Below are 23,469 nucleotides of genomic sequence, written 5' to 3' on the forward strand. Positions count from 1 at the left end.
AAGCGTTAGATGTCTGCAGTGATCAGCTTAGAGAGTGAAGGCAAATTGATGGCAATGCAGAAATAGTGGACCTGAAGTCAGCCTATCTTCAAATCCATGTGGCCAAGGAGTTGTGGAAGTATCAGCTGGTTGAAGTTGATGGTAAGGTGTATGCGTTGACCAGGCTAGGTTTTGGACTAAGTTCTGCACCCAAGATTATGTCGAAGATACTGAAGTTGGTGTTATCATGGAGACCTGAAGTAAAAAAGGCAACAAGTTCATGTATTGACGACATCATGGTAGATGTGAGTAACATTACAACATGGGACGTTGTGGCTCATTTAAAAGACTATGGCCTAGAATCGAAGAGTCCAGAGAAGTTGGACGAGGGAGCGGTGTTGGGCATGAAGTTGAACAGGAATCAACAGGGGGACTTGGTTTTCTCTCGTGCAAATGAAATTCCTAGCATGGACCAACTTCACCGTAGACTTACACGCAGGGAGGTCTTTTCAATTTGCGGTAAACTGGTTGGACATTACCCTGTGGCCGGGTGGCTGCGCGTAGCCTTTAGCTTTGTGAAGCGTCAAACTGAAGGGAGTAAATGGGACGACTATGCCGGAGACAGTGCTTGTGCATTAATGCGAGATGTATTGGGATAGGTTCATAGAAAAGACCCAGTGCAAGGCCAGTGGAAGGTGCCGAAGGATACTAAAGGGGTTGTGTGGTGTCTCTCTTGCCCTTTTTAACTCCCAGTGGAGCACAGGCCATCAACAACATTACTCCAGCGAAGCCTGTCCTGAGCATCCTTTTCTATCTGTTTCCATGATGTCCCCGCTTTTTCAATTTACCGCTCGCCTCCATGTCATCTTTGGTCTTCCCTTCTTATGCTTTCCTTGTGGGTTCCACTCCCCTACATTCGTCAATCTCGTCTCACAGAGACCCAATATGTCCAGTTGGTAGCCCTCCATCTCTCTTGCAACCTGCAGTGCCTTCCCTGCCTCGTACATTGTACGAACATTCCAGGTGCCAAGTCTGGTGGTTTTTCTGGTCGACAGGAGGTTTCTCAGCTTGGTGGCTTCCTTCCGGCTTTCACCACCCTGCGCCATTCTACACTCCATATTCTCTCCTCTCCTCGGTGATGTAAGTCCTCCATCTTCCAGAACTGGCGGTCGTGTTGTTTTTGCTGTTGATGTTTTTGTAGCTGCTTTTTGTTTTATGGGAAAGGGCTGCTAACTCTTTGCCCAACCGACCTTAGTCGCCTTCTACGACATGCGCGGTACGGATACAGTGGTCCTATTCTTTGCTCCCCTGTCTCTTGAACAGGGCCCCGAGAACCACACGGGTGGTTGTGTGGTGTGATGCGAGCAATTTGTCGCTGGGAGCAATAGTGGAGATTAGCGGTGTGGTGGTAGAAGATGCTGCGTGGCTGAGGAAGAAGGATGACTTTAATCACATCAATGTTGCAGAGTGGGAGGCAGCTTTGAAAGGAGTGAACCTTGGAGTACAGTGGGGGTTGAAAGACATCAAACTGATGACAGACCCTGTTACCGTGTGTGAGTAGATCAGAACAATGCTGTCAGGAGAAAGAAAGGTAAAGACCAAGGGAGCGGCAGAGGTGCTGATAAAGAGACGACTGGGCGTGCTAAAGAGTCTGATAGAAGAACTAGGGCTGGAGGTTGAAGTTATATGCGTGGCGTCAGCATCCAACAAAGCAGATCAGTTGACTAGAGTCAAGAGAGAGTGGTTGCATGCACATGGCATACCATCATCGGTCAAGAGAGAGTGGTTGCACACACATGGCATACCGTCATCGGTCTGCGCGGCTTCATTGGGTGACGTGAAGGCTCTGCATGAACAGCATCACTTTGGTGTGGAATGAACCTGGCATCTGGCGAGACGGGTAGACCCTTCTGTGACTAAAGATGCAGTGAAGAAGGTGGTGCGTGCATGTGAGAGATGCCAATCCATTAATCCTGCAAGCACTCAGCATGAACCTGGAGAGTTGGGGGTAGACTCAAATTGGAAGAGGATGGCCATAGATGTGAGCCACTGCCGAGGCCTTCCATACCTGACCATGGTCGACTGCGGCCCAGGAAGGTTTGCAATTTGGAGGGAGCTGAGAAACGAGACTCTCAGACTGCGCATTCCAAAGAGATTGAGCAGGTATTTCGGGAGAGAGGCCCTGTGGATGAATTGTTAATGGATAATGCGACTGCATTTAGATCAGCGGAGATGGGAGAGCTCTTATGACGGTGGAGGGTTATGCCATATTGCAGGGCTGCTAATAGAGCATCCGGCAATGGAATAGTTGAAAGAAATCATCGCACCATAAAATCCATTGCAGAGAGAGCTCAGATTTCTCCCATCTTTTTGGTACAATTGCCCAGAAATGGACAAAAAGAGTCAATGATACCCCAGCGTTCTGTTTTTTCTTACTCTTGGAGGCATCCTGAGGTGGAGACCCCAAATGATCAAGAAGGCGCGCAACCGGTCGTGAGTGTCGGTGATGAGGTTTGGGTGAAACCGCCATTTTCAAGGTGCACTTCACAATGGACAAATGGAGTAGTTTCTGGGATCAACTCTAACAACAACATTGAAGTAGATGGCATGCCTAGACATGTACTGGATCTGAGGCCAGTGGTCAACCCAGAGATGGAGGAGCAACCGCCACAAGAGGATGTACCTACAGATGTCGGAGGGCGTAGTTACCCTGAGCGACATCGGCGCGTCCCTGCGTGGGTGCAGGACTATGTGATGTAGGTTGATAGGAACAGTCATTGGTGGGTTTATGTATATATTGGTGTGTTAGGATATGACAGCCTTTAAATGTGAACATATGGGTGTTACATTTGGACATTTTCAGTTCAACATTATTCGAACTATTTTTGGTTGGACTTTTTCCTGTTTGTGCGAGTTATTTGAACGTTGTTAGATTACTTTTCTTAAAAAAATAACAAGTTCAGTCGGGTTGTTTGTGGTGATCTTAAGACCATGGGGGAGTGTGGTGTAAAAGAATAGTTGACACCGGCCAGTCTCTACTGGTAACAATCTGACCCCGCACGGGCCTGGAGAGATTCACGGGACTGGAGAGACCCGGTACTCAAAAGTGAGTGAAAAGAGGGACCGAGTCGATCGGGGCAGACAGCAGTGGCCATTCGAGGCGGGCAGTCGTGCCAGATTGCAGAAAGAAATAACATTCATCTAGAAGGGGGCCCCCTATCTTCACCTACAAAGATACATCGAAGAACCCTGGAATACAAGGTGAGCACTTATTCAACAATCAGGTATCCTGACAATATCTATTTTATATTTTGTATGCATGCAGGCAGGCAGGCAAAAGATTTATTTTTTAGAAGGTTTGGAATGGTTTTGTTCATTCAGTAGGGATCTATCCATTTTTTCAACACTGTAAGGGTTTTTAACAATATGAGAGAAGACCTCTCTATTGAACATCCTCTTAGACAGAACTGGGCCAAGGGATGAAGAGACTTGAACATCTGTAAGATTCAAATGTCCTGCTGGGGATTCAAAGCCAGGTCATCTGCACCAGTCCTCCATAACTGCGCTAACTCAAGAGAAAGTTTATTTTTCTGAAAATATTGAAAGTGAAGCCTCGTTCTTGATGACAGTTAGTAGAAAGTCAATCTTGTTGTGTGGACAAATTATGCAGTCTGTTTCAGATCTTGGAGGCTGCTTTGCCGTTTTCTCTCCAGTGGTGTAGCATATATTGCCTTGTCTGTGCTTTTTGTGTTCTAAAGTAAGCACAGTGCTGAAGGATACGGTGGCTGTTTTCTGGGGCCTGGACTATCAAGATGACCATAGACGAGTCATTTTCTGAGGAAATAGTTGACAGGGTTTTATGTTCTGACCTCCAGGTGAAATAGGGAAACTGGAGGCTGCTCTACGAGAGAAAAGATCACATGCAGAGACATTGGAACGCACCGTTCGACAACAGCGAGAAGAACTAGATACTCTCCACACCACTTTGTTGGAGGTGACCAAAGCCAACCAGAGACTGACCATCCACAGGGACCATCTCCGCAAACAAAACTCTGTCCTGGATCTCAAATGTGCGGCTCTCTCTGACTCATGGATTGAGATAGGGAAGGAAAAGGTGAGTGTTGGTGGCAGTTTTGGAGGAATTTGAAGTGATGAAAAGGGTGATGGTGATATAATGATTATACATTAATTAAAGTAGTCTCCCACCTAAGATCCCGGTGCTCTGGAGCAAGAAAAATGCGGGATCTTAGGCAATCGAGATCTTAACCGACGCGCCTGTAATGAGATGATAAGTGCTAGATCTAATCCTAGATTATACTCGTTATCTATGGTAGTGTTCAATACTTACAGTTTCGAACAGGAAACAATGTGTGTGGGTCTTACAGATACGAAGCTCCATCCACTGTGTCGACTCACCAGTCGCGTAGATCCCTGCTCAGCCTAAGTTGCGGCTTGGAAGGCCGGTTCAAATTTCCCGTCTCTTTATATACCCCCCATGTGCCTTTATTTTCCTACACTCACTAAGCTACACTGAGTTTGTTCACTCATTTCACATTCTTGTGGCTTACCAGGTAATTGCAGCGATTTAACCACAGCGTCAAAAGAAGATTCTATTGTGACCCAGGTTCAGCCCCACAACTGGGGGATTGTCAAGAATTCTGAAATTGTATAGTAAACTAGCATCCGTTCCAAGTGCAAGAATTTTGCTGATACTGATATGTTATACTAGATGGGTACCTGTTAGTGTTCGATGAACGGACTCAAAAGAATCGATCGTCAAGTCATTTTCACGCAAGAGAAAAATCTGCAAATGATCAATTGAAAGAGAGATGTAGGTATCACCTGAAAGAGAAATTTAGATATCACCTAGAAGAATAATTTACTAAGAAATGTGCTGCGCCAGCAGTCACACCTTCAAAGAGTATTGCCAGAGGCAGAGGAAGTGCAGGAAAAGGTTCGAGATCAACTTTTCCATTTTGACATCACATGCACTTAGCTTCTGCTTTAAATTTCATTGCATGACAATACTGGCTTTGAAAATGGAGCCCCCCAACGTATGTCTTCTGTTTAAGATTGCCTATACTATACTGCATACAGCTGTGCCTGGGCCTAACAGTTCCTGTGGTTGTTGTGTTTTCATTTTCATTATTTTCTATTCTGCAGTATAGATCGGTCTAACTGTTATTGTTATGGCTAAAGTTTCTCTGACTCTAGTTCTAGATGTAGATCTCAGTGTTGCTAGGCATCTAGGCCTACTTTCTAAATCTCTGTCAGCGTCACTGTCACTTACTTTAGAGCTATTTTTTCCTCCCTTTTTTGTCTAGAACTCAATCTGCCAATAGACCCCCATCTGCGACGACATGGCATTTTGTTGAGAGATTACATAGAAAATGAAACTCACTTTTAAAGAAAGGAAGCTAGTGAATGGAAGCCTCACTTATTTACAATGGCGTCTTAGAAAACATACTTTCCCAAGATTAGATCTAGATCTAGATCTAAACGATACTAATGAAAATTTGAAAATTAAACTACATTGACTTCACACTCTTCTATAAAACTGTGCACACTCTAAATGATTCTGATCCATCATTAATTTTTTTAAATTCGAAAGTTGAATTTTAGGCGGCCAAAGTGACAAACTTCCACAAATTTGATATAAAGATTAATCCTCCAGGCGGATTCCACTTTCGTTGTTGTACACTCTAGAATTTCAAAGATGAGGAAGCAGTGCACACAGCTTGTGAACGGAACCCTCTCTTGTTTACAATGGCGTCTTAGAAGTCGAACTTTTCCAAGATTAGATCTAAACAAAACTAATGAAAAACTGAAAATAAAACTGCGGTGGCTTCAGAATCCTCAATAAAACTGCACCTTTTAAATGATTCTGAACCACTAATAAGTTTTTCAAATTCGAAAGTTAAATGATTGGGAAGTTTTAGGCGGCCAAAGTGACGAACTTTCACAAATATAATATACTATCTGAGCCCCCTTTCGATGAAAGGAATGGTTCGTTGCATTAACTCATTCGCTACGTATTATTTTCGGCTTGTGGACGAATTCTTTTCGGGAGGGCGAAATGAGATGATGACTAGTGCGCAGTTCGCAGGTCTTTGGGGCCATAAATTCAAATAAATATCAACATATTATATACCAACATTTTCAGTATGGTTTGTAGAATACACCTGCATTATTTATTTGCATATTTTTCAACGTTGGTTCCTGTAAGAGGCGATTATGCAACACAATTGTGATTGGATGCGGATAAAATTGGAAAATAAAAAATTTATAATCTCAGGTGAAACTAAAAAAACATGTTTGCACCTAGTCAAATGATACCTCAAAATAACCATAACTGTATATAGAACAGGAAAATATTGAAAAATGTGCAGTTATTTACATACATTCCATAATATTTGTACATTTGGATCATAACATCCGATATTGAAAAAAATTTGTTTTAAAAAATAATTTTGAAAAAAGGATCACAAACTGAAAAAAATATGCGTAACTTATATGGAATTATTCAGAATTGCACTTGGAATAAACCTATACATGTCTTGAGTGGTACTTTTTGATTAATTTCACCCAAAAGTAGTGATTTTGGAGAGATAAAAATATTTTGACTATTTAGATCTAGGCCTAGATCTAGCACTCAAAAATATTGATTTCTCAATTACAGTGCACCGGCAATTTGCGTCCAATAGTATCAATATTATAAAGAAGAGTCCTACACTTCTTTAGTGAGCAAAATAATTATACATTTTGTTGTGTAAAAGTACTAAGACTGGTGTCTGGGCTATAAGTTGGGCTTCGCGATAAAACAAAGTCGAATAAACTACGAAATCATGTTTCAAAACTGAATCAAAACTTCCGATTTTCGATGGAAACGCTTGACCCGGGAGTCAACATTATATTATGACCTTTATTTTAACATGGATAAGTGGATTGGAATAGAAACCAAGCTAAAATTGAATGTCGGTTCTCGAGCCGCCGAGGGCGGCTTAACGTACTGACGGCACTTGAGCCGCTCCGCCCCCCACGGCTCGGCGTAGCGAATGAGTTAACATCAACTGAAAGTCATTGGCCTACTATATTTACGCTATACTGGAATGAAGCAATAAATCTTGAGAGATGCAAAAATTAGAAGGTCTAGATCTATACTCTCAAGTCGAAATGTGCCTCGCAAAATATCACTTCCGGCACTTCCGCCGAGAAGGACAGCTACGCAGATTTGTTTCGTTTCTCATTGGAATAATCACAAAGGCCAAAGAAGGATGAGAACTTTTTGTCAAATATATTTTTCTAAATTCAGGAAGTGAATAAATAAAAAATCAGGCTCCGTCATGCGGACCTATCCATCTTATTGCAAGTAGGCCTACTTGCCAACTTTCAACTCTATTGCTGTCGTAGTTTTATGGGAAAAGTGACACATGTGTTTCCAAGTTGCCTAATATATAATAAATGTAGATGAGGTTACATTTTTTTGGAAACTTCCAGAACTCTGAAAGCACAATAAAAGTAAAATCTACATGTAGGTGTTTTATGCACCTCCCCCCGCCATACCATTGAGACATTTTAGATCATTTAGGAGGTGAGCTTGGATCCCTGCCTGTCATGGCCACCCAGGGTTGGTTAGATACAACATCCTAGAAAAAAGAGCCAGACAGTTGATCATAATTTTCCTTCTACCTGACAAATGCTTTGTGTAAGTGAAAGTATCATGTGAAGTTTCTTATTGCTCATTGTGTGACAGTCTCGCTCTTTTTTTTATGTAAAGCAAAATGTGAAATCAATAAAGCTTGAAGCTGAAGTAGATGCCTGGATTGAGATACCTCGTCCATGCTGTTTCTTTGCTCTTCCCTTGTTTGTGATTTTCAATGCTTTCATCCCCTTGCCCTTCGTATGTTTTTACAGTTATTACAGTACCAATGACAAACTGAGCTCAACTATGAGAAATTGTGTCATGACGGGATGGAACCAGGCGCTCGTCAATTTTTGGGCATATGGAGTTATTGGCATCATCTTTAACCTTGTTCATTTGTCTTGGTTTTGATGGAAAAAATTACCCGTCTGTCTTGAATAGAAGTCAAGATATTTCAGATTATGGGAGATGGGGTCACCTGGTTTTAGAGATAAAATTAGCGAGTAAATGGCCGCCAAAGTATGGTGACTTGATAGTCTTTAACTGTCAATTTATATTTTTTTTCTGCCTTGAATCAACGTTTTTCAGAAAAATCCACTCAGCAATGTATTTTTTAATGGACGTAAAAGGTGTTGAGCCAAATATTAAAAATTCAATAAAAATTGCCGAAGGGGAAGAAAAATGTCGTTTTCTTCGATTTCATAATTTTGACTAGTGCCTGATTTCACCATGATGCCTCACAATTGGTTCTGGTTGTATACAAAATAGTACGTTGACACACATTAAAGACTAATTCTCTCTCTGTCTCTCTCTCTCTCTCTCTCTGTCTCTCTCTCTCTCTCTCTCTCTCTCTCTCTCTGTCTTTGTCTGTCTGTCTGTCTGTCTCTCTCTGTCTCTCTCTGTCTCTCTCTGTCTCTCTCTCTATCTCTCTCTCTCTCTCTCTCTCTCTCTCTCTCTCTCTCTCTCTCTCACCCCTAACAAACATATATAATTGACCATAAATGTTGCATCTGAACATCTCAATTAAGTTTAATTAAATTTTTGTACCCAAACAAACAAGCCTCAACAAAGAAATGTTGACTCTGAAGTTTTCTCCTCTCCACCAGCTCAAAGCCCTGGAGGCTGTGAAGGAGGCACACAAAGCCCTGGACAAAGAGAGACTTCAGCGACAGAAACTAGAGGCAGACCTTTCAGAAGCACGGCAGAACCTTATCAGGTTAGGACAGTTTGCCCCCTTTGCCTCACAGTTTTTTTGTTTGCTTTCTTAAGTCTTTAGAGTCTCTCTTCAGACCATTGACTCTATCTACCGATAAAGTAAAATTACCTGAAGAGCCAGATTTGCCAAAATTTTGCAAATTAACTAACCTTATGATTAAATCACACACTACTCTAAATTCTACAACTTCTAAAGATCTATCATATTACATTATATATCATAAATTACAAATGACATTAAAAAGGCCAAAATGATCGATCGTGCATGCTCTTCTCTCTCTCTCTCTCTCTCTCTCTCTCTCTCTCTCTCTCTCTCTCTTTCACACACACACGCACACACACACACACACACACACACACACGTTTGTGCCCCTGCACTTTTCATTTGTTGATGAAAATGTTAGGGGTATAACAACCCTATCAACACTGTTAGGCTATTTAACCCTATCTGTACGTCCTGGGGTAATTTTGTACCCCCGGGGTTGTATTCTTCACACTTGAGAATACTTCTAGTGTGAAGATCTCTTTGAAACTTTCAGTATTTCTCCCAAAATCATTTTGACAGACTGTTATGCAAAGCGTACGGATCGAATTAACTATTAAATTTCCTCTTTGGAAAGTGGTAACAGAGTTCCCCACGTCGTATGAATACGATGGTAAAACATGACATACGGATAGGGTTGAGAGGCGGGATCTCCAAGTTTAATGTCCATCTCCGAAAGGACCTAGCCAAATGGGAAAATCACGTTAAGTGCCTTTCCCATGGACACAATGTCGCACCGAGCTGAGGCTCAAACCCCCGATCCCGCAATCTCATGATTACGAGTCCGTAGCCACTGGGCTACAGACGCCACTCATTTGTTGGGTTCTTTTGACTTTCAACATGGTCTTGTTTCTTTACTGCCAAGTTTTGAGTCCGTCTGAGGCGTGAAAGGCAGGTTTTATGAATTACATGTCCGACACTGAAAACAAAACCACTCTTTGGTCTGTTTTCGTTTTAATTCTCTCCCCCACCCCCTTTAGAAATCAAGGGACACAACTGTACATAATGAGAATTGTAGCAAACATTCTGTGGGTTATCTTCCTTCGAATAGAAATTGTCGATGAGACACCTTTTGGAAAAAAATTAACCGAATCAATCAATGTATAATTTCGTCGTAATTGCACCTGCTGAAGATGGTGTCCCCTTTTCTGTAACAAAAGTCTCACGTATTACATGTGTGTCGTTAAACACAGCGAGAGGGGCTGTGGTTGGATAGTGGTCTAAATAAGTCACAAGTAATCTTTTGAGAACTGTTATAATTTGCTCTACAAACATAGTGGAATTGTCTTGCTTTACCCCGCTACTACATGACAGTTAGTAGTATATATATATATAGGTGCTTCTCTTTATACAAACAACTCTATTTGAATTTCAGGCTTTTTCTTCCTTTCTCTTGTAATACAAACCTACAATTCTCAAAGGGAAAGAATGAATAAGTTTTCCATTTTTTTCTGCAAACTCTGATGGACACTTCTGTCACTGGGAAAATGTGAGAGTTTCTCCTCCTTTTTGATTATAAACATTTCGTCAAATCTGTTTTCCCAGAGAGAAGGCATTGGTGGAGAGGAACGTCACCACCAAGTTCGAGATTGAGGTAAACGACCTGAACGAGGTCATCCGTGACCTGACGGTAGAACTGCGGGAGGAGAGGAAGCTCCATGAGGCGTCACGGCGAGGGCTGGAACATCTGCGGAACCATTTCTCTAGTTTACCTACCAGGGATGTTTTACCTCCGGGGCTAGTGTTAGAGGACCAGGTACAGAGGGTAGATCATTGCAGTTTGTAGTTAGGAGAGGGGGGATGGGGGCCTGGGGAAAGAGTAGGGGCAGACAGACAGACACACAGACAGACACACAGACAGTTCTCCAGTTCACCCACCAGGGATGTTCTGTCTCTCAGGTTAATGTTGGGGCATCAGGTACAGAGAATAGATCTTTGTAGTTTTTAAGGGGGGGGGGAGGAGAGAGAAACAGAGAGGGAGAGGGAGAGAGAGAGAGAGAGAGAGAGAGAGAGAGGAGGAGGAGGAAGATTAGAGAGAGAGGAAGGGATGTATAGAGAGAGAAAAGGTGGAAGGGGGCGGGGAGGGGCTGGAGGAAATGGGCAAAAAAAGTGTGTGGACAAAGACTGACAGACTATCGTATTTCACTCGTGCTAGCCATGTATATAGATGTATTTATATGTAAAATGTACTTAAACTGAATCATTAAATTATCTGACTCCTTTGGTCATCAATTAAAAACTGGAATGTTGTTTGTGATTTTTCCTTCTCTCTATCTCTTCTTAGAGTGATAGCTCAGCCAGGTTGTGGTAATATTCAGTGCACACTGGAGAACATTTAATCAAATCCCTTTTTGATGTACGGTACAGTGTAAGACATTTGAGGGAGGCCAAATTTTCCTTCATAGAGGGGCAAAAGCAACCATTTTGGAACAGTTTGATCAAAAATCCTTCAAGATCGAAGAGTGATCGAGTGCACTTGACTAAAATGGTTGCCACTCAGAGGACTACTCAATGTCACATGACCTTGTAGGGTAAAATCTTTTATTTGTGCGTTGAATGTCTTAGGTCCTAATTATGGACTTTCTGGTCAATTTTGATGACGACAAGCTGAGATCTATTTCATATAAAGTCCACTCTGCCGTAAGCTGACAAAACACCTTTTTTAAAATTCACAGCAGTTTCTAGATCTAGTTAAAGAGGCTATTTGTCAGTGTAACCATTTAGATTTTAAGGCATTCTTCCGAAATTTGAATTCTTATTAATTAAAAAACTGGTCAGTTTCATTTTGATTTTTTTTCACACCCCTAGGGTAACTAATCAGGCTTATGATTTAGCAAATAAGAAAATTTGGCGCCAAAAACTAGAAAAGGCATTTTGTCAGCTCATGGCAGCATTAGCCAGCACGATTTTTCCATTTGATTGAGTCATGCAATTCAGGTCCACCTGGTCCATGGGCATCGGGTTTTAAAGATTGTCTTAAAATGTGAATTTGTCATGGTCTTAGAGCAATTGTCTTAGTGATATTTTGTTGCTTTGGAAACTTTAAAACACAAATGCTTACCTATGTCAACCTGATGACTTGAGCAGACTTAGCAGAAGTGAAAGTGTCTAAATAATTGGTTTTTGAGAAGACTGTTCTTGATAAAATGCCGGTTATATTGAGAGAACAATACAAGGAACTTTTACTTTACCAGTGAAATCAAGACTAAAGGTAATTGTGTTATGACTGATAAAATGCTGATAACACTAGGGTAAGTCCTGTCTGCTAAGAGAAGGCACCACATATCATATTCATTGTCACAGCCTTCAGAGGTACCAATTTGATATCACTGCTGACGTAACGGGTACCTAAGGATTATATGACTCTAGACCAAAGAGGTTATAAATAGTACCTGAGTTTGTGGCTGTGACATCACCTACGTAGACACACGAAGGCTAAGTGGGCCCACTCAGCTCATGGCACCACCATGTTTGAAAGGATTAGAAACAGCACTGTCATGCTGCGTGTCCCTCGCGACACGTGCAGGTCTTCATAGAGTATGAAGCATTGTGCTCACAGTGAGCACTTAGTTCAATTTTCTTTTTAAAAGTTTTGTTTTTGTTGCTGTTGTTGTTTAGTTATGTAGGCTAACATATGTGCATACACAAAACTGCACCTACTGACTGATCGTTAGAAACATAATTGCACTTAAACATGGGCTACAAATGAACGGAGTGATATTACTAAACTGATTTATTGTTTGTTTTTCCCGGATGCGGATGGGGGAGGGGCAGAGGGAGACTAAGTCAACTACGTGGGTGACTGGATTTGTTAAAAAAAAGGACATTTTCATACTTGCAGAATGGATTGTTTTTACGTCATGTTGCTCACACTCTTCTTCTTCTGATGCAGGGAGATGATCGTTTTAATCAATTTGTGACGTCTTGTACCCATCCTTGTTGATGTGTCTGTCCCTGATCAGTTTTTCGCGACCATGTAACATCATCTGGCAGAAGAGCTTTATGATTCCTCTATTATTAGATTGACGTGGCTGTCTTTGGTGGAAAATAAATGTGTTCGTATTATGGTCTCAAATCTCTGTGAATACATGGCCACTGACGCATGATCTCAGGACATGCGATGTGTTAACTGTGCATGGTTGTGGTGTTTGTCAGCTTGACAACGTGGTGTCAAGGAAATCTTACGCTCTGCACAGTGGACGCTCTTGGCGACGCTGCGAGCAATAAAACCAGTGATGTAATGCTGTACGTTCTGATGGCGTATTCTGTGGGTGATGTTAAGGCTCTTATAAATGGGGTTAAGACACTGGGTTCATTATTAAATATGTAACATTATTATCTCAATATGAGCAATTTGTAGGCTAGGATACTGTAAATCATTCATTGTACTGATCCTGTGGATGTACCCAACAAGCGGTGAGGGCACAGATAAAGAATGAAAAGATTTTCGGTTGCTGGTCCACATAAGTTCCATGCAAAGTTATGTGTGCTTTGGCAAATTAATAAATGAGCTAAAAGTTTTACTTTCACACAGATATTTGAAAGTGAACAAGCTGTAAACATGTTTACTCTTACTAAATACTTACCCCGACACACACACCCACCAGTTTGTGCATCCAAGCATGACACAAGAGTGCACCATTGTTATTTCTACAGTTTTACTCAGTTTTTCCATATATTAGTATTTCCACTGTAATGTTGGTACTAATGTGACTGGTGTGCTGCTTACATATATATCTGACCACCTTTAAAGATAATTGGCTGGTTTATCTTGAAATGTTCATAATTTTTTCTAAAATTGCCACCAATTGGCAATGATGTTTGGCTGCACTACACCTGCTGCTGCTGTTGCATTCTGCAAATGAGACAGGATACATGTGGTATGCTGGCCTTGTTGGTGGGTAGTTACACCTGGTTGGTTACTTCCTTTTCTCTCGACAACATTGCCAATGGTTCTTTTCCATTCAACCAAACTTGAAAGTGTGCTAGAGTTGCATCTGAGGCTTCTAGCTAGCAGCTCAGCTTCTGTAATAAGTCATATCCAGAAGGTTGATACGAGCGCCTTGTTGTGGTCAGTAGTGATAAACCTAGGCATACTGTTTTGAGCTACTCATAGCAAACGATTTCAATAAAACGTTATTTATTTTTTTTTAAAAATTCAAACAAGGAATTATGAAGTCCACCTGACCCTTTTTTCTGAATTTTCCCCACCCACTTGGTCTCACGTCGTAAAATGCCCTATTTGCATTGTTTGGAGATTATCTGGCCCATTTAAAGGTGAACAATCATAAAAGTCCCTCTGCCCTGCCTGAGTACCCTTTAGCGATGGAAGGCAAATCATGTGATAAAGAAATCAACGTAAAAAAACTCAGCGGAGCATCATTAATCTGTGATTGAAAAATGCTGCTGTGTAGGTACCAACTGGCATTTTTTCCTCCTTGTTATGGCCTCAAGTTTGACACTCGTGACGTCACAGATGAGAGCTCTAGTTCTATTTATAACCTCTTTGCCCTAGACAGGAATGTGGGATTTATGTTACGGATTTAACATTGCTTTCAACACTTTAAGGTTATTCAACGGGCTCGCTGAATCTAACATCTATCTTCAATAAGGACAGTGTCTGGTCACGAGAACCCAAAGTTAAGGATTCAATGTTCTTCTCCATCAACAGAAGTACAGTGGAGTCCTCTTATAACGAGTTCTGAAATTACGAGAAGTCTGTTATAAAGACACTATTGGAAAACCCATTTTTTCCCTTTCTTTATCTTTTTAAATAAAATACTGCTACAGCGCAATCAGACAAACATGCGAGTCGGTTTTAGCGAAATATTGCTGCTGCTGTGCCAATTATACATATATATATGTAAAACCTCACCAGTTGAGAAACTTGTAGGTGATCTAGCGAAACAAAGAATGAAAGAGCCAACGTGTGCCAACAATGAAGGACGGAGCAAATGAGTGGGGAGGGCGTGGCATGTACAGACAAGCAGAAAGCATCGCATGATAGGCCATCCTAGTCTAGATTATCTAGGCCTACCATGCCTCTCACTTTTCCGATGCAGGGATGGAGAGGTTACAGTGCTGTGATGGAGGGAGAGAATGTATGACGTGGGCAGGGTGTGGTGTGTGCCCATGTGCGCAAGCAGACGGAAGGCACCAAAGGGTGTGGTGAGGTGGGGGACAACACAGTTGGTGAGTTAGCATAGAGCCCTTTCTTTCTGATCGCCAATGCCGAGCTGTCAACATCGCTAGCGCTAGAGAAAGAAACCTGATTCGATTTTTAATCAAGTAAGACCAAGACTCATGTTGAACAAACTAATCATCAAGGGTGATAACAGAGCACCAAACTCATAGATTAGGCCTACTTTATTATTTCCTTTGAATTTATTACTGGATCCCTTATAAAGAAAATCCTGCTATAACGGATATTTCGCACCAGTCCCCTCCCTCTCGTTATAACTGGATTCCATTGCATAGAGACAGAAGGCAAGCTGCTCCTCTGATTCTGCTCATCACAGCCAAAGTGTGCTGTGGTATACAACATCCCAGCAGACAAATATGCTTGGTAAAATAAACTTCTTACTCGGGAATAGATCTCTTATCTTCTGAAGTAATAATAAAAAACCCAAACATTACACCACAGATGCTGTTTGTAAGGGATTTGAACCATAGCCCAATATGATAAAACCCAGCTAATGATACTCCCAAAAGAATAGTTATAGTTCGAGTACAGAGAAGCACATCGACACTGTAATGGTCATTTAGTGCAAGGATAAGGTAAGACGGACAGACAGAAACAGCAGAGGGAGCAGAAAAAAATAGGATTCCTCATTGGCACCCTCCAACCACTCGTCCATAGGAACAGGATAGGTCAAATTATTTTTCAAAAAGCAGAAAAAAAAGGTACCCAACATGGCAAGTCGTTTGTTTCTGGGCTTTATTCCACAAAACAATGGCAAATGAATGGGGTTGACAAGAAAGAAACAAGGGAAGGAACCTCTGGTTGACTCCACAGCGTCTGTACTTCTTCAGTTACCCTCCCTTCCCGCACAACCCTGACCTTGAGGGGTCAACCCACAAAGAGAAAACAAATGAACCCTCCAAACAATAAGTGTCCTCGCATGGATTACCGCCACAAATGAGTTGTTGACAAAAAATGCCCTGACAATTACAGGCAGTTAAAAAATAAAATCCTTAAAACAGAAATTGAAATAGTTGGCAAAACAAACAATGCGAAGAACATTCATTAGCACTGGGTGAAATACACACGGCACGAACGGGAACAAATCGTTCTGAAAACGACTTATTAAGCAACATATGCAAACTATTGAAAAATGACGCTCAATTACAGCATGTGGCAGATTGCAAATTGTACATTTTGTGCTTTCCGTCTTTACAACAGGTTTTTTAAAACTGTTGATGGAAAAATTCAACGCTCACAAAACCTTCAATACATTCTAATTTTAACTTCACATCCCAAAAATGGTTTGAAAGAAACTCAACATTCATACACCCTGAATACACTCTCAGATCCAATTCACATGTAATGAACTATGACACCATCATTTTCATCTGTATAAATGAAGAGATTTACTTTCCTTTCTGACTATGGTTGGCTAGGCCAACAAAAACGTCAAGAGGATCGTCGAAATGTCGAGGACCAAGACAAATGATGAGTCTCACAGCTCCAAAACATTGAGGACACATTTTCTAAAACAAAATTTATACATTCTGTGATGATTCATACACTAGCACACTTGCAAGTAACGTACTAAAAAGACACCTGAAAAATGTTGATAAGATCCGCTAAAAGCAACAAAGCATTGCACTGAAATATCATGGAGGCAGAAAAACTACTCTCACCAATTTAATGAGTGAGTTGTCATTACTAGCTGTTGATTTTCTTTCGAGTAAAAAATCAATCACTCCTTACTTGGAAAACAAAATTCAATGAAAAACAAAAGAATGAGAAAAGCATGGGCACTGGTGCCTTTCAAGGACACCCTCCTTCATACAAAACACTGCACTGATAATGACTAAGAGGTTGATGACATTGATGATGGTGATGATGATGAGAAATGAAATTTCACTAAAAATGCCAGCCGACATTCGTGGCAGAAAATGATGGCAGATCATGACAACGATGATGATGATGATTGACATTAATTGATGACAATGATGATAATGATTGATATTAATTGATGACTATCATTACGATGAAATTTCACTAGAAGCTAGAGGCCGACTTCTGTGATGGAAAGGGGTCAAAACAGGACAAAAATGCATTCAAAAAGCCATAATCATCACGATTCCCATCTCTACAATTATTGAAACGGTACGGTGATTCATTGAATTTATTTACAATTTGTACAAATGACTGATTTTTGACAGCTTCATGGGCTACGAGTGATACAGACCAGTGTGCACCAGTCTCATCAAGCCATGGAAATGACCGAAAACATCAACAGTCAGATAATCAAGCAAATGTGCAACAGGCTTAGTTGATAGTCATGAACAAGGTTCAGTAGCATGGAAATGACTTAAAGGGAAAAGCTTCGGCCCCCTGAAGATGAGAACACAAATTGAGCACTTAGTACATACGTCATAATCTGACAAGAAAATCGGTACATTATCAACTGACAAGGATATCATTCTACACAGAAGTCATCTGATGACATCATCACTTCTACTGCATCACAACGAGAAAGTTTAAGTAAGAACAGTAGCAAGACAGGCTAAACATAACCCTCGTAACTTTTTTATCACCAAGGGAGAAAACAACGAGAGAAAATCACAAACGTAGTTGTATTAACACGAGAAAATCACTTATGGTGAAAAAACTCCCATCTCATTTACAGAGGTATGATATTATAGCTAACACATGGACCAGCTTCACAGACGTCTTAAGGAAAGAAAAGCAGCAAATCTTGACTGACCATAGTAAAATTTGATCACTTAAAATAAACCCACAAAACTAGCAGAAAACCATTTCTTGGAAGCAAATTTATCTCCACAATGATGATATTTGATGCATTTTAGATTTGCAAGCCATTTCAATCAGCTATGAGCTACTGAAAAAAATAAAATGAAAATATACTGGTGTTGTATTGATCAATGCACATATTTTTAAAATACTCACTTATAGTATAATTTATAGTACACCTTTATCATTTCTGTCCATTTTACATTTTTACCTGCGTAAAATTGTAGTTATTGTGGTGATTTGCTTTCTATGATTCTATGATCTATAATGATGATGTTCTAAACAAGTTTAGGCAAAAGAAAGGATATACACCTTGATTAAGAACCACACTTTGGACATTATAGACCTATAATAAGCCAACAAACTTACACTGTTATCGGCAAAGAAGGCAATCAATCAAAGTTTTACTGTACAATTTTGTTCAAAGTCAAACCATGTTGAAATTCCATCACAACTCGTCTTTGCTTCCTCGCCACATACTCAGGAAAATATACTCACTTACCAAGTAAGTGCAGGAAAGACTGACAGGAAATGAAACAACGGTCAGGCAACAACAACGTCTTGTTCTTTTCCAACTCCTTCTCATCACAAGTAGCGACACACATTACATTTGGCGCATACATGACCAAAATTGTGTCGATAACCAAGTAAAACATTTATACTCTAACAAAGTACATTGTAATAGTGGTCAATGAAACACAGTGGAGAAAGCAAACAAAAAGGATGCAGTCCATCAGCCAGCAATGGGTGCAAAGGTCAACAACCAACATCTCCAATTAAAGACGAGAAAGGTTTGGTTACGTCAAATGTTCAAAGCAAAAATCACATTTTTCAAATACTTTTATAATGCTATATACTTCACACAGGTCTACACAAGACGAAAACCTGGAAACAATATCTGGCCTTGGCAGCTCGAATCTTCTTGTAAACAATATCACTGAAACAGAGAACCACGAGGGTCTCCCAAATCACATGGTAGAAACTTTTTCTCCAGATTATTTTTTATAACTGTGTAAACTTACCTCCTCTCACACCACTCCCAGCCCCCTCCACAATGTAATTAAAACTAAAAGCCCCAGCCCCACGTCATCTGAAGATAAACTCCACAGTATTTCCTCACACCAACATTGATAGTTTTTTTGTAATGTCATATACAAACACAACAAGCAATAAGTAGCCTTCAGATGACAAGCAAATCAAAACGAATGTGAGGATTCAACGGCCAAGTTCAAGGTCTGTCACCGAAAGTTCTCCGTCACAATCATGAAGTGAGGTGAAAATATTTGTGCAAAGCAAACATTTCGATGAACATTTTTGGCTTATCGGCAAAACACTAAAGTAATCAAGACACAATGAGGAATCAGCAAGCAAGTCATTTGACTTCACAGTCATGCGACTCCATCATCCACACTCACGCTTTAGTAAGAGTTTTACTGCACATGCAACACAAATAGAAGGTCGTTTATTTGTGAATGCTGAAGACAAGAGGAGTTAAAAGTAACATAAAAAGAAAAGGCGGAGAGGTAAGGATGATATATGTTTGACAGTAAATGGAGGAGAGGTAAGGATGATATATGTTTGACAGTAAATGGAGGAGAGGTAAGGATGATATATGTTCGACAGCAAAAGGAGGAGCAAACCACACCAGAGGACTAGCTAACCACCCACGTCAGGTAAAGAACTTACAATAAGAAACCTAACACACTCGTCAAAAATCCATTCAAGTTAATTTTTTTCCAGTTATGCCCCTTCACAGCCATTTTGCAATTGGAAACTCCAAAATGGAATCAAATTCTGAACACCTCCCCAGCACAGACTTCTGTTGTTGTTTTACAGTTTTATACTTTGACCTATGCTGACCTAAATATCAGGGAAAATGTTCATCAACTTGTATTGTCAACAACATGCAGCTAGTTGATCAGAAGTATATTTTCGGAGCAGAAACTGGTCCCATTGCAAGTGGAGAAATGACAAAGATCTTTTTGCCTTCAATTATTACTAATTTCCTCTTCATAACTACCGTACCCATACTGCATTCCCAGATCTTGACCTGATAAAAGACTTGTCACAACCATGTAACTTTGATGAAGAAAAAAAATATGGTTAATCTTTTATTGGCCATAAACTTAGATTCAACCATTTTCCAATAACATAGAGGTTTCAAAAGTTTATGACAACCACTCATCCACTGAAGTGCTTTGCCTTCACAACCTCCTCCCCCCATCCTACTCCAGGTAAAAATGGGTAAAAAAAAAGCAACAGTACTTAAGATTAAGAAGAAATTCTGACCTTGCTAAGGAAACCTGGCTGATCAAAGACAGAAGAGAACATGACCAAAAAAGCAAAAGAAAGACATGAAAAAATTGTCCCTACATCAAACATTTACACTCTGAATTAGAACCAGCTAGTCACTAAAAGGGAAAAGTCTACAAATATTTTTGTTTATTTTGGTCAGTCAAACCCATGCCTGAAACACAAAGGGCATGTACTATATGTAAGGACTCAACGGATCACTTTCATTCACTTTAAAAAACATGCCATCATGCTCAGTCTCACTCATCAATGTTAAGTATATACAATTTGTAGGTACCACTGCAATGTCAGTAACTTTAGCGGTAAATTACACAATTTCTACACACACCTACACAAACTATCACACACACACACACACACCCACCCACACACGCAGTCCAACAAAATCCATCACATCCATATATATATATATAATATATTCTCACATCTCTCTTGTTGCTCTCTCACTCTTACATCCGAACAGACCTACTCCTACCTCTCTTACATCCTTCTGTCTCTTTCACATCATTTTGTCTCTCCCATATCCACACATCCGTATAGACCTGTCTCACATCAGCCAATCTCTTCCATATCCGTAGACCTCTCTCCCATCAACCCGTCTCTCTTCCAGTGATCACAATACATAGATTCACAAGGAAATGTTAACAAACACATAAAGGGTAGTCAACAACTTTGTGTTTTTACTAAAGACTTTTCTATTTGAAACCCTAGTGCAGGGCATCTGCTGTATCTTTTCCTTAAGAGAAACATGTTGTGAGTGTCTAGTACAGAGTAAAACTCCCATAAAGAAGTGCCTTCCACGTCCCAAACTCAAGGGTCACGGTAATTTGTAGCAGGTTGAGAGGTGGGTGTGTGTATGTGTGCTCGCGTGTATATGTGCGGGTGTATATGCATGTGTGGGTGTGGGTTGGGGGGGGGGGGGGGGGGGGGGGAGGGGTTGGTTATCACCAAACTTTTGTAAACCAATCCACAATTAAGCAATCAAATTAAGCCAAGCTACATTCACAAAAATATAGCAATCTGCCAACACACAAGTCAGCTCAGCATAAGGAAAAAAAATATCAGCTAATTAAGTGACCATTTGCAATACTTCTCACAGCAAGATAAAAATTCCAGATCAAGTACTATCAACTAGATGCCTGGGGAGTTGACATTCCATGATTCTAATCCAACTTGCTGAAACTTGAGAACTTTCCTACAGTTGCAAGATCCCTGAACAATGGAATACAGACAGTGTCATCAATACAATGAATCTCTTTGGTATGGCAAAAAAAAGCGGAATTTCACAGAGGTACACACACACACACACTAATGTCACTAATTGGAATTATCAGAATCGAAGCAGTCTATGCTGGTATGGAAGGGGCTACTAGAACTGTCGTCTGAGAACATGAGCGTATTCATCCATGTGCTCTCTCCTTCCTCTTTCTTCGCCTTCCTGGAAGAGTTGCTGCTTCCACTCCTTCCTTCCTTCCCAGAAGAGGAAGAATGTTTGCTACTGAATGGGGAAGATGAGTCACCGCGGAGAGACGAACCACCATGATGATGTTGTTGTTGGTGCTGCTGCTGCTGTTGTTGTTGCTTGGATGACAATGAAGTCTGTTGCTGCTGGCCTTGAAAGTGGCTGTTGCTGTGGTGGTTGTTGTTGTTGTGGTGGCGGTGGTGGTGATGATGAGAGTGATGATGATCGCTTCGTTCCCCCGTGGATGACTTTTTACCAGACTGTTGCTGTTGTTGTTGTTGTTGTTGTTGTTCAGATGATGCTGATGATGATGAAGCTGACCAGCCTTGAGAGGTGGCAGATGAGGATTTCCCAGGTTTGGCGTGGCTGGCATTTGACAATGACGACATGGGGAGAGAAGAAACAAGCCCTGCTGATGATGAAGGTGTCGATGAAGAAGCTGTGGATGTTAACATATGAAATGAAGACGACGACGGTGTTGTTGTAGATGATGATGAAAGTGGCATTGACGGTGTGGATGAAAAAGCTCCTTTCTGTTTCAATTTTGAGACCGATGAAGAAGAAGAAGAAGACGTAGAAACGTTTCTGGAATCTCCTCCTCCTTCCTTCAAGCACATATCTCCCAGTCCATCCTCTAAGCATGAAGGGCCGCCGGCTTCCTCCATATGAGACAAAACAGACACACGTGAGGAGGACGAAGTAGCAGAAGACGAGGCATCATTCTTTTTCCCTCGATCTTTCCCCAACACTGACCCTGCAACCTCTGCAGCTGTGACCTCCTCTCTCTTGACCTTGACCTTAGCCTGCAGCTTCAGAGCACCCTCAATCTCCCACAGCGTTGAGAAGGGCAGCAGAGTTACTTTCCCTGACTGTGGCAGACGTATGCTGACATTGCTGCAGCAACAGGAAGCGACCTCACGCACGCGTTCGCTGGACAGGGTCACAGAGGTTGGTTTCCATGGAAACAGGGAGGTCAGTTTGTCTTTGGGCATGGATAGTCTGTTGAGGACTTCATCTAGTAGACAGAAGGGCTGGGGAGTCCTGGGGAGACAGAAAGAGAGGGAGCAACATGAGTGGAAAGGAAAACTTGTACGAAAAAAAATATCAGCAAGTGTGGGACAAATGTGTCGTCACCTCAGAAAAATGTTGTCCAAAGTGCCTCTTTATTGAAGAACAATTTGGACCAAACAGTTCTGAGGCGACAAGGTGTAAACGTGAAAGAAAAGAAAGGCAAATTGTAAAATTTCTTGATATGTAATTGTAAGTAACATAGGTTAAACCTGAAAGGAAAGAAAAGCTAGAGAAAAGACAACAGTATCTTACTTTTTCTTTTAAAGCAAATAAAAAACAAAATGAATCAGATAAAAAAGTCAGGTTTTTTTGGTTTTTTTTACATTCTCAAACTTTGTTTTGTTAAGCAAATGTAATGTGGCCAGATCGATCATATGATGAAATTTGTAAAAATTTACTGAGTAGTAAAAAAAAAAGCTTACTTGACAAATGGGACACAATTGCAAACCTGAGGGATTACTAAAATGCTAAGAAAACATCCCCTAGATATGTAAGTAACTATCATGAAATGAGCTGTTCACTGTAATTACAACTTTCACCATCATAAAGAAGTTTAAGGTTGAAAAACGAAAGAGTCGAAAAGTATATATACATGTATTATTCTCTCTTTCAGGAACTTTCATCTCAGCATATGTGACATATAACCGGACGAAAGTCATAAGAAAGTCACAAGATCAGTTAAAGCTGCCAAGATGGTGACTTCAGTGTGCTCTCCAAAATCAGTCTACAGTATTTAAAAAAAATATTTAAAAAAGCAAACC

At 40.8% G+C, this 23,469-nt stretch overlaps 2 protein-coding genes across 2 annotated transcripts in view; one reads left to right on the top strand and one right to left on the bottom strand.

Moving 5' to 3' along the window:
• LOC101849728 (coiled-coil domain-containing protein 160) overlaps positions 1–11,121 on the top strand; it is a gene marked incomplete in the record, with an annotated part of 15,244 nt that extends 4,123 nt beyond the window's left edge. The window contains 3 exon segments of the mRNA XM_013087953.2: positions 3,855–4,093; positions 8,728–8,837; positions 10,425–11,121. Of these exon segments, the coding sequence (XP_012943407.1) occupies positions 3,855–4,093; positions 8,728–8,837; positions 10,425–10,665 (590 nt within the window).
• Positions 11,122–15,799: 4,678 nt separating this feature from the next.
• The window catches only part of LOC101849962 (myb-like protein U), a gene marked incomplete at its 5' end in the record, with an annotated part of 10,074 nt that continues 2,404 nt past the window's right edge, over positions 15,800–23,469 (bottom strand). Inside the window, 1 exon segment of the mRNA XM_005108146.3 lies at positions 15,800–22,678. Within this exon segment, the coding sequence (XP_005108203.2) occupies positions 21,493–22,678 (1,186 nt within the window).

The sequence above is a fragment of the Aplysia californica genome, unplaced genomic scaffold (assembly GCF_000002075.1).
Source record: "Aplysia californica isolate F4 #8 unplaced genomic scaffold, AplCal3.0 scaffold00663, whole genome shotgun sequence".
Classification (NCBI taxonomy): domain Eukaryota; kingdom Metazoa; phylum Mollusca; class Gastropoda; order Aplysiida; family Aplysiidae; genus Aplysia; species Aplysia californica.